The 12,268-nt window shown below is 35.8% G+C and overlaps 1 protein-coding gene across 5 annotated transcripts; it reads left to right on the forward strand.

Annotated features, from left to right (window-relative positions):
- The first annotated feature begins 1,101 nt into the window (after nucleotides 1-1,101).
- Nucleotides 1,102-5,872, forward strand: LOC116267291 (O-fucosyltransferase 13). Of its 5 annotated transcripts, none has more exons than XM_031648949.2 (8): nucleotides 1,103-1,476; nucleotides 1,604-1,884; nucleotides 2,092-2,224; nucleotides 2,308-2,402; nucleotides 2,510-2,580; nucleotides 2,756-2,844; nucleotides 3,797-4,018; nucleotides 4,795-5,872. In XM_031648949.2, exons 3-8 carry the CDS (start codon nucleotides 2,121-2,123, stop codon nucleotides 5,528-5,530), a joined length of 1,317 nt encoding a protein of 438 aa, XP_031504809.1. In that variant the 5' UTR covers nucleotides 1,103-1,476; nucleotides 1,604-1,884; nucleotides 2,092-2,120; the 3' UTR covers nucleotides 5,531-5,872. The 5 variants fall into 5 exon arrangements, with proteins under 5 accessions (XP_031504814.1, XP_031504809.1, XP_031504810.1 ...); XM_031648950.2 differs by having other exon boundaries at nucleotides 1,697-1,884; XM_031648951.2 differs by lacking the exons at nucleotides 1,103-1,476; nucleotides 1,604-1,884 and having other exon boundaries at nucleotides 1,909-2,224.
- The last annotated feature ends 6,396 nt before the right edge of the window (nucleotides 5,873-12,268 follow it).

Below are 12,268 nucleotides of genomic sequence, written 5' to 3' on the forward strand. Positions count from 1 at the left end.
GAGACTAAGTAGACCTGTGATTTTCAATTTTATAACGAGCATAGAATGACCACTACCTTCTTCGATTAAAATAATACTAATCAGGCTGTCGATCCATCATAATGGATGGTTAAGAGAAAAACAAAAAGAAAAAAGTGATGTGTAGTATCAATTGTAATTTTTTTCTTCTTGTTTTTCTCTCAAACATTCTGCTTCAGATGGGATGGCTAGGTGATTTTGAAAGATATATATATATATATGTATATATATATATATACTAAAATTTAAAAGTTTATCACTAAAAAAATCATTAAATTGATGTTAACCATAATCACTCAACCATCTAACAGAGTCATTCATGTAATGTAAATAAATGACTACGTGACTTTGAAAAGCCAAGTCACCATGATATATATATATATATATATACATATATATATATATATATATATATATATAGTCATTCATATGATGTAAATAGATGATTAAGTGACTTTGAAAAGCCAAGTCACCATGATATATATATATATATATATATATATATATATATATATATATATATATATATATATATATATATATATATATATATATATATATATATATATAGAAAGAGAGAGAGAGAGAGAGAGACATTCATCTGATGTAAATAGATGACTACGTGACTTTGAAAAGACAAGTCACCATGATATATATATTCGATGATGTCATATATTGGATTAAAATTTGAAAATTTGTCACCAAAAGGAATCATTAAATTGATGTTGACCATACTTTATGATGCGATGATGGTTTACAATGGATTTATGTTCTTTTCAGTAATAAATTTATAAACTTTACTCATCCGGCAACTATGAGCACATGACATCATAAAATTATCAAATAGGTCGGATTCCTAATTTGGCTGGAGAAATCATGTTTTCCAAGATATATATATATATATATATATATATATATATAGTTTAAAAGAAATTATAAACCACTTATCTTAAAATTTATGAGCTTATAACTAAGCGATGCATCGAAAAATTATGATATTGTTTATATATTTCTACAGTATTTGACATGCCAATTTAGCGTCGGGCCTTATACTTGTTATAAGAAAAAGCTTTACAATGCCTTGTAGCATTTCCCAAATCTGGCTACGTTTCTCTTCCATAATCTGTTCCCAAAATCATTTTGCGTCCGACTGAGGCGGAGCCGGCCCAACCCCCTCCCCTTTTCTTGAGATTCCAAAAATAAAATTTTATGTTTGAAAGTTTTCAAAATTTGATTTGTAACCCCCGTTCAATATAATTGCCCCGCTGCAAAAACACTTATGGCTCCGCCACTGCGGCGACTGATTTAAGATGGTTGGGTCAATTCAATCGGAATCCCCGTCTCCAGCAAAAGGCGGCACTCCAGGCGCGAATCTGCCTCCGCCAAAGGGCTGGACTCAAAGCTTTTTCTCTCTCTCCCTCCCTGTCTGAATTCTCTGATACGTCATCTCCACCAAAGGTATAAACTGAAGGAGTTCTGGTATCGGATTTTTTGTTGTATTCTAGTTTTTGGTAGGATTCATGGGCTTTCTTTTTGTTTGGGTTTTGGGATGCGTGAATTTCTGTTTTCTTTTTTGGTTTTTCAGTTTTCTTTTGACTGGGATCGCTGGTGAGGGGAGAGGCACTTGATAGTTATTTCAATTTGCTTCCTCAATGTAACATTGTCCTTCATCTGCAAGGCCGTGTCTGCGACTCTGCAGAAGAAATGTGTACTTGTGGTGGTTGTTTTCGTAATATGGAGCTCTCCGTTTGGCATTTTCAAGTACAGTTGCTGCTCAGATCTGCGATGCTCACGCATGCTTGATGTTTACGAAGGCAAATTGTTCACGCTGAACAGCAAGCTTCCTGAATGCGTTTCCCGTTATTTGTAAATCTCCAAAACTTTAGGCAGTTTTTTTGTAATTTATCTCTTTGCTATCCATTTGGTCATGTTTCCTCTTCTCGATACCTTTACATCTAAGATCTAGACAACTACGAGCTTCATCCACGCCGTACATGAGATCTAGAGACCCCCTTCGAGGGTATCTTACCTTATTTGTTGTTTGGTAGAATAATGTTCTTCATGTCACTGTAGAAGTTGAAGAAATTTATGGTGGCGAAACTATGGCGGCGTTTGTGAGGCAGCGTTTCATGGTTGCTCTTGTAGTCCTCTCCGTAATGTTGGTGGTCGTCTTCATATTGCCATCTTCTCCTTCTCTGAATACGAAGTACGATTGTTCATTGGTTGTGATTTTAGTTATAGCTCTTCAAGATTGTGGCTAATTTCTTTGCTGGGTGTTTGTTATGTTAGTTTTGTTACTATCAAAGGAAAATCAACCATATGGGATGTCCGTCGTCTTGTGGAATGGAGGCCTTGTGAGTGGTGGAGTAATGGTCCCTTATTAGGTTGAGGAAGAAGCTCTAAACCTGCTTTTCATTTTTTTTTTCCGTTTTTATTTTGAATTTTTATCGTAATGATAGAAAATTAAAATATCGTGGGTTAAAAAATGCAGCTCTACCGGAGGAGACTAACGGTTACATAAGAGTCGATTGTTATGGTGGTCTTAATCAGATGAGACGTGATGTATGAACGCCTACACTAATTTGTTTTTTCGTCCTTTCATGTGGGTGTTTGTACATTTGATTTCCTTTGGTGATTCTTTCTGTTGATCCATTATGATTTTTCCAGTAAAGGAACCATTCTCTTGGTGTGCTTTTACAGCTTCGGTCGATTGACGGCATGTGTTTGGAATTTGCAGCTCTGTGATGGTGTTGGTATCGCTCGATTGCTAAATGCTACTCTTGTTTTGCCCAAATTCGAGGTTGCTGCCTACTGGAATGAGACAAGGTATATTTTGCTGCACCATTATACAGTTGCCTTTTCGTATTTTGATTAGTGAAAAGTAACAGTAAGAATTTGTAGCACCAATACATGCTACATATTTTAACTTATTATTTTCTTGTAGATAACTGACTTTTACCTTAAAAGGATTAAATACAAGTATATGAAGCATCTTAGAAGCCCAAAGGGTGTGTTGTAGATCCAATGAGACTTGTAGAATGAAAAATGAGACTCTATGCTCTTCTATTGCATGTAATGTGTTTCTTTACACTTACTATAATTTAATTCAGTTGCAATTCGCAGTTTCTTTCTGAGCAAAGGAGACTTCTACATTAGACTCAGTTGTTTAATTGTACACTTTTATGTGTCCATATAGAAGTTACAGTACCAAAGTGTAGACAGTAGATGCTCGCACATTAACAGCAAAAGTGAGAGATGCATCCTTGTGAAGTGTCTGTTTTGTGAAGGGAATACTGGGTCCGCATTACAGAAATACTGGCCCATCTTGATTGCTGGAAACACCGTATGAAAAATTAGTTCTCAACTGCCGTTACATGTTTTCTTCCCAACTGAGGGATCATTTGTTTGTTGTGTATATATAGGCTGTATACTTTTTAGCTTTTACTTTGATATTTGTGTGACATAATCAATGGTGTTAATTCGAGGATTAGCAGTTTATGAGTGTGCCATATCTAATGAAAGTTTAAATTTCACTAAAGCTGCCCTGAAATGATGTGTGATGGAGATGACCATTAATGCTAATGGTGGAAGTGGCTGTGATAAAGTTATTCAGATTTTGTTGGCTTTTTTGGTAAAGTTCAGTGTTTGTTTCTACTTTCTAGATTACTAAATCCAGTCTTTTCTTTTTACTGCACGCATATTTTTCTCATAATTTGCTCATTGGCAAGTTGAACTTCATGCAATTAACAGTTGTATGCTGATGCTTGCTTTATTCCAGTGGCTTTTCAGATATATTTGATGTTGATTATTTCATTCATCAGATGAGAGGTTACATAGAAGTCATAAAGGAGCTACCAGAAGATTTAAAGTCAAAGGAACCAGTCAAAGTGGACTGCAGCAAACGCAAAGGGCTGTTTGATTACGTTGAATATCTTATTCCCTTTCTCAGAAAAGATCGTTTTATATCAATCACACCTGCTATGAGCCAAAGGAGGGATAGGTATGGGAGGTTGAACATCCTGCTGCTGGGTATTCATTTATCACTACTGCTAGCTGTTTGCTGCTGTTATCAATGTCATGGTTAACTCTATGTAGAAGGCATCCTGTTTTCCATTTTCAAGTATTGAGTTTCTTTTGTTGAGAAAATTGAACTTACAAAATGAAGAAATTTACTAGTTTAGATGTGATCCGAACTCCAAGGGAGTACATTGTCATTTAGTCTTTGATTTTTTCAATGTCCTCAGTTTTTCCGTTTCTGCCACTGATTTGCTAAAATGTCTCAGTATTTCCTCATGAATATGAACTTCTTTTAAATACTTCGGAGAAATTTCCTTTGGTTTTTACCTAAAACACTAGGGACACAGTAGCTACATCATGTAATGATGGCAAAACTAGGTGGCTATCTGAGATAGTGTATACTTGGCACTTGGCTGAATAGCTCTGAGAAGTGAGATGTTGAGTACATAATTTTCTTCAGGAAATGGTATAACTTCAAATGTTAGTACTTAAGTGAATAGGGATTGATCATCTTTCCTTTCCTTTGAAGTTTATTGCTTTCTTGAGCTACATTTACATGTAAAATTTATTGAGCTTACTGATATTGAAAATGGATACAGCAGTGCTAGTTCAGTTTGCCACTATACTAAATTCTTAACGACTTATAGTCACCACAAGAGTATGTCTGTATTGGTTTGATGAGTGCTCAAGCAGCAGACTTCTGCTTTACAGGGTCAGGATATTTCTCTCGGAGACTACTAATTGTACACACTCTTGCAGGTATCCTGCTTATGCAAAATCTGCACTCTGTCAAGCTTGCTTCAAGGCACTGCAGCTCAAGAAACACTTAGTGGACAAAGGATTGCAGATGATGGAGGCTTTGCCAAAATCTTTTCTCTCTCTTCACCTTAGGTTTGAGCCAGACATGGTAGCCTACAGCCAGTGTGAGTACAGTGGTCTCTCGCCCGCTTCTGTGGATGCTATTGATGCTGCCCGTGGTGATAGAAAACCGTTGTTAGGGGATGCTGCACGCGTTTGGAGGAATCGTGGCAAGTGTCCTCTCACTCCTAATGAGACTGCCTTCATACTGCAGTCCTTAGGCATACCAAATGATACTCCCATTTATCTAGCAGCCGGTGATGGTCTTCTAGAAGTTGAGGGCCTGACAAATTTCTATAATAAAGTCTATACAAAATCATCCATTCTTGATGATGTAGATTTTACGAGCATGCATGGGAACACTAAAGCTGCTCTGGATTATTTCATCTCAATTAACAGTGAAGCTTATGTGGCAACATATTTCGGAAACATGGATAAGATGGTATCCGCAATGAGAGCACTAAATGGAAAGCCAAAAACACTTTTCTTAAACAGGAAGGCATATGCAGAATGTACTTCAAAGGGGATGGAAGGGGGCGAGCTGGTTGAGTTTTTATGGAACGCACACAAAAATGATTATGTCATGGGAAGAGGGTCTGCTTTGCCCGACTGCTTCTGTGAGTTTAGCTTGCAATGACTGCAGCAGACAGAGAAACCATGGACACACTGCAAACGAAGAACAATGAATGAGATGCAATTGGGTGGTTGATTGCTTCTGTAAGTAGCTGGCAGTGCTGCATGGCACAGAAGGACAAGAATGAAAGAGATTGATGATTTTTTTTCATTCTTCACATTCATCAAGATATTTTGTCATCATTTTAAAGATCATGAAGGCCAGAAGTCCACTTCTAAACTCACAATGGGTACATTAGAAATATTCGGCAGCGTTAGGTAGAGTTATTAGCATGACCTTCTTCACCATTTGATTGGATTATGGATTGTACTGTTTCTCTACCTATTCTTTTTGAAGTTTTTTCCAGATTTCGTGCTTGTATTTCTACCTTCTCTCTTTTAGCGTTAACAGGTGGTAAGGGGGATCGTATAGTGTCAAATTGAAAGGATCGTCTGAACCCTGCTATTCTGTCGCTTGAGTTTTCCCATGTCCTCTTAAGGCTTGGTATTTGGTGAAAAATGTCCGACCTAACTACTGGACCTGCAATTGCCGTAGTATTTAATTTGAATTGTTAGTCTGCAACTTTGAGACTAGCTTTTTTCTTTGGAAAAAAAGAATTAAAGCTTAAAAAATTGGTCAAATAGTTGATAAGCAGTGGAGATAAGACAAAATCTTCGATTTAGGGATTTCTGTATAGGAAAATATATGGTGGTTTCGTACCAGGATGTGCTATGGTGGTGCTAATTCTTCTTTATGTCAATCTGAGCGTCAAACGCCGTGCACAGTCAGATGCATGCCATTATATTGCTTTAGTTGTTATGTTGGTTTAATATCGTGAAAATTCAATAAATCAGAACTCATGAATGTGTGCCCTACTTAAAATTCATGTCATACTCGATTTTAATGGGTGAAAACAGTAACAGTCATATTTACCGTGTTCCCAAAGCTTACTGTTATCATTGTTATGATTATTGGTGATTGGATTTATTAAAGTCAAGGTCGTACCAGCATCAATAAGCTCATATATAGTTTAAGTGGAATCAACCAAAAGTCTTTTGAAAAATAGATTTGGTTTCCATGGTAAGTGAGCAAATTATCATATAGCTTCCAAAATCGAGACTTGCATGGACCTACAGTGATAAAGGATAAACAAAATGGCCTTGTCAGTGGCCTGTCTTCTTGCATTCGCTCGTAAAAAAAAAAAAAAAAAGAACCTGAGACGATAGCACAACACCGCTGAAATGGAAGTTCAGAGCAATTTCTTGCCACAAAAGGTTATATGTTTGGTCCCAAGTAACTGAAAGTACCTTTTACGATGGAAAAAGACCACTCAAGCGAAAATGTGGAAGCAAAGGCCCAACGGTATTGGAGACGACTGGCGACTGAAGATTTGGAACCCTTGCTCCCCGCCTAGAGCTAACTGGTTCTTGTATATTGCGTGTGAAAATAGAATGCCCACTCTTGATGGGCTCAAACTCTATGGTATGAACCTCCCTAATGCTTGCTGCATGTGCCTATGGCAAGAAGAATCTCTTTGTCAAATGTGAGATTGCATCTAAGGTATGGAGCTTTGTTTCTAGTCAATTCGGAAAATCTAAAATCCCATGGAGGGAAGTTTGCATGACCTTTATGCAGTGGCTGGAGGTTAAGTTCAAAAAAAAAAAAAAAAGGCTTACTAAATGCTGGCGCAGCGTGTTTCCAATTACCATTTAGAAACTATGGTGAGCGATAAATAACATTTTCCAAGGGGAGTGGGAGCCTAAGGAAGCTCGAAACCTGCCTTGTACCGAATGGCAGTATACGCAGGATGATTTTAGGGCCATAATTGGAAAGAGGAAGATAGGATAATGGTGGAAATCTGGCTGCAGACATGAGTAGTCTTTACAGAACTCTTTGTGTGTCATCCTCCACAGAATATGAAAGAGGAGACATGTTAGTGGTATTTTGTTAATGCAAGGCTGCCACAGAAACATACTTGGAACGGGGAGGTGGCAGGAGGGCACGATTCAGCCGAGTTCTCAGCAGTGCAGTGGGGATTGGACCTTGCTATCGCCGCCAATTCAGGGCTTGTCATTTTCTCCAACAACATCGGCTGGAAATGAAGGCTGAAAAATACTTTAAATGGTAGGAGAAGATGGCCTGCTCAGTGGGCTCATCTGTCTTAATGTTCCAATCAGATGCTTATTTCCAATGAAGAGATGTCATACAAGTTAGGTCAATGTCTACCCGATTACAGGGATGCCAATCGCAGGTTTGACAATGGTTGATCAATTGGACTCTTTTTGCTAAGCTGTCATTAAGGTGGAGAATCCGTAGTCGTCTGTCTAAGGTTCTTTTCTTCTTCTTCTTTTTTTTTTTTTTTGGAGTGGCAGTGTTTTGTCACTTTGGTTGCTCGTATGAGCTCTTTTGATGTAGATGTCTGCATCCTCTTGTACATATATATATTTTTTGGCAATAAAGGTGGGAGACTACTTTGGCAATAAAGGTGGGAGACTACCTCCCAACAATCCTTCATTGGAAGATATTTTGTCGATTTCAAGTCACTTTTCCTCATCTCACATATGAATTTTTCGTGCGTCATTTTAACCACAACAAAATGGCCATGATTAATACAAAAGAAAGGACTATTGTAAGAACACAAAAGAAAACATCAAAAAAAAAAAAAAAATTTGAGATTCGATAAAGGTAAAACTTATCATTTGTGCATATTGTTATAACCAATATATCTTTATGAGTGGAAAAAAAATTTCTTCGTTCTTTTTCCTATGGAGAGTGTTTTACTAAATATCTGCCATTATCTCATACCTCTGTTATTATCTCATACACACTATATTATACTTTTGTCATTATCTCATACATTATCATTCTCTCATATTTCTATGGTCATTTCATACCCCAATCATTATCTTATACCATTCTGTGTCATTATCTAAGATGCTATGAACATGACATAATGATAAATGCTACAAGTATAAGATAATAACTGGGGTATGAGATAAGAACATGAGCATGATAAAGACATGGGTATGAGATAATAGATATGAGATGTTATGAGTTTATAACAATGACATGGGGCATGAGATAATACACATTAAATAACAACATGAGTACGAGAATGTCAGGGGTATGAGATAATATATATGAGATGTTATGAGTTTATAATAATGACACGGGGCATGACATAATACGTATTAGATAACAACATGAGTATGATAATGTGAGGGGTATGAGATAATGGGTATGAGATGTCATGAGTTAATGATAATGACATGGGGCATGAGATAATGAGTATGACATAATGACATTTGTATGAGAAGGATAGGGGCATGAGATAATATGTATAAGATAATGACATGGATATGATAATAACATAAAATATGATATAATGTGCATGAAATAACGACATTGATACGAAATAATGATAAATGTATGAGATAATGACATGATTAAAAATATTCATTGTGTACATGTAATATTTGAGCATTAAAGTAAATATGTATATTAGTAGTGGGGTCCACGTTCGGCATATGCTTGTTATGTACTCGGAGTGGTGTACAGACATTGATCTCATAGAAAGATCTCATAGAAATTGGTGTTAAGTTGGTACTGGTACACAAGGAGGTTTAGCAACAAATAAAGCATATGAGAAACCATCTAGAGAATTGAAATTAGTCTTCATGTCCGTTATTTAAGCATCATGCAAAGAGTAGCTAATGCCTGTAAGGCTAAAGATTTCTTTTAGATCTAAATTGTTGCTTTATAACGAACATTCCTAGTGACATATGACTAAATATTTTTAGCGACAGTTTTTATTTTTTAAGCCATCCTACAACATTCAAAGGTTGCACACACACACACACAAACACACTATATATATATATATATATATATATATATATATATGTGTGTGTGTGTGTGTGTGTGTGTGTGTGAGGTGAAATCTCCAAACTATTTGGACCTTCATCAACTTCCTGATGATGAGCACACCACCCAACATAATGCATCGAGGAGTGTGCTATGAGATGCCAAATGCCAAAAGATATAGTTACAATATATTGACTGAATGGTAACACTATAGTTACAATTCAAAATCATACATCAAATTGAAACCATCTATTTGAAAGCATAGTCTAACTTTTTTTCTTTTCAACCACCTTCACCACTGGTGGCAGCCCTCCACCATCAGATGGTTTAGATTTGATGTCCTCCAATGTAAGAAGAAACTGAATGTCCTACCCATAGTGTTATTGCTTTCATATATCATTGTCCCATACCTCTGTTGTTATCTCATACACATTATATTATATATATTTTTTATTATTTCATATCATTGTCATTATCTTATATTTATGTAATTATATCATACCCCAGTCATTATCTCATACAATTCTCTATCATTATCTCAGATGCTATAGACATGAGAAAATCACAAACGCTACAGGTATGAGATAATGACTTGATATTAGATAATGTGTATGAGATAAGAACATGAGTTTGATAATGACATGTGTATAAGATAATAGGTATGAGATGTCATGGGTTCATAATAATGACAAGGGGCATCAGATGAGTATGAGATAACAACATGAACATGATAATGATGATAGGGGTATGAAATAATTGGGATGAGATGTTAGGGGTTCATGATAATGGCATGAGACATAAGATAATGAGTATGAAATAATGACAATGGTATGAAAATAGTAGGGGTATAAGATAATAGGTATGAGATAATATCAGAAATATGATAAGGACATAGACTATGAGATAATGTGTATGACATAACAATAAGGTACATTATTAAAATTAGTAAAAACATTTATGTGATTCAGTCTAGTTCAACGCCCGAGGCTAGCGTGATTTGAATTCAGGTCTAGGCAGACCCTAGACTATTTTCATGGTTCGAACCGTGGGTCCCAAAGCCATACTGAGACAGACCCCTTCTTTAACACTGTCGACAATGAAAAGAAATAATATAAACTTTTTTGTTCACCCTAAAGCAAGTGGGGTCGTGGTAAAGACAATTTTGAACTCCTTTCGTTTCGCATAACTTTTGAGAAAGACGAATCGGGATGGGCATGGTCCCTTTTTGTCCACATTGCATCACCATAGTCATTGGAAACTGTAGGGATGTTCAATGCTCGGCCTCGACTCGTATAAGTTCCATTTAATCTTGTCAATAAACAATTCTAAGTTTAAATTAAAACTGAAGTTATAAAACGAGCCGAGTTCGAAGAGCTGCAAAGCATGTGATTCTCAAACTCAGTTTTTATTCCCTTCTTATTCTGCTGCCTTTTCAGATAAAATGAAAATGGATGTTTGCAAAGAAAACTTTTCTTAGCATTTGGTAACGGTGCGAGACACTGATATGTAAAATTTAGTTAAAAGAGACACTTATATGTATATATATAAATTTATATTTGAGTTTTTAAAATACTGAAAAAGAACTCCCCTACTTTAGTTAGGGATGTCAATAAATCTAATTTGGATCAATATTTGACTGAACTGCTTCCAAAAATAAATCGGATATCAAAACAATTTAACAAATCGGATCAGATTTATATTTAAGAAAATGGCCTCCGATCAGATTCTGATTTGGGTTCACATTTAAACAAGTAATTGATAGGATTCTAATACCAATCCTTTTTAAAGGTCGGTTCTTGACATATCATAATGAATCGATTTGGTTTAACAGTGGAACTTAAGTTTCATTGCGAATTTAAAACCAGGCTCAGAGATGAAATTCAGATATGGTATAGGCTTTTTTTTTTTTTCCAATCGCGATTGTATTTGAATAGGTGAACATTCAATAAGAAATATATAATTAAGAGTACATCTGATTCTAATTTGATCAGTTGATATCACTTACTCGAAATCATTAAACTTTGATGATGTGAGTATCCTCGACCTAATCCATGGTTGTGCCATTGGCCATTTGAAAAGAGACTGTAAATATTATAAACATCAGCTTCTACTTCAGTGTGTTTGCTTTACCCGGATTTCAAATATATGGACTTAATGTCAAGCACCCTCCATCTAATGATTTGCCCTGCCATCAAACAGGACCTTAAGTAAAAAACAAAACGTGAAGCTTCACCATTAGTAAGTTAAATAAGATATAAAAGTTAAGTTCTACTATTGTTTATAAATATATCAGGTGATATGGGGCCGTTGCCGTCGATTCGGCTGTTACTGACCTCATATTTGACATGTTTTACTTATGGCCTGTCGAACTCGTTCTCATTTCGCATTCCTGCAAGCCAGCTTGGACCAACAACACTCCACGCCAAACCGACCCCAAAATTTTTTATTCCCTAACTTAGTGGTCCTAACTAGTTCCAGCCAACCTACATGTCGGCCATATTTTTCTAGCGTGTTTGATTGGTGACAGAATTTTATGAATGTGCAAAATGAAGAATCACGATATTAGGTAAAACATGAAAGTATCACATTTTTTTTATGTTTTTTCTGCTTCTGTACAAAATTGTTGTATTTTAATTTTGTTGATGCTTTTAATATTTTAATGACTATTGAGATTTTGATTCATCTTTTTGGAAGAAAATTAGCAAAAAAATTAAAATTTTATCATTTTTTATTGAATATATATTTTAAACTTTCTAAATCCTTGAGCTTGTTGTTGGGACATTCAAAATTCACAATTAATGCCTCAGGAAAGTCGCAGAATAGAAAACAAAAAAAAAAGTAGAAGACGATATCTGAGACAACAGTAAGAAGCGGCTTTTTATTATCTACAAGTTCAAA

This window comes from Nymphaea colorata, chromosome 13 (genome assembly GCF_008831285.2).
Source record: "Nymphaea colorata isolate Beijing-Zhang1983 chromosome 13, ASM883128v2, whole genome shotgun sequence".
NCBI lineage: Eukaryota > Viridiplantae > Streptophyta > Magnoliopsida > Nymphaeales > Nymphaeaceae > Nymphaea > Nymphaea colorata.

Excerpts from the sequence above, each read along its gene's own strand:
- LOC116267291 (XM_031648949.2), top strand. The coding sequence starts at position 2,121 with ATGGCGGCGTTTGTGAGGCAGCGTTTCATGGTTGCTCTTGTAGTCCTC. Across the intron at positions 2,403-2,509 it reads GAGTAATGGTCCCTTATTAG|CTCTACCGGAGGAGACTAAC; the intron begins GTTGAGGAAGAA and ends TAAAAAATGCAG. Across the intron at positions 2,581-2,755 it reads TTAATCAGATGAGACGTGAT|CTCTGTGATGGTGTTGGTAT; the intron begins GTATGAACGCCT and ends TGGAATTTGCAG.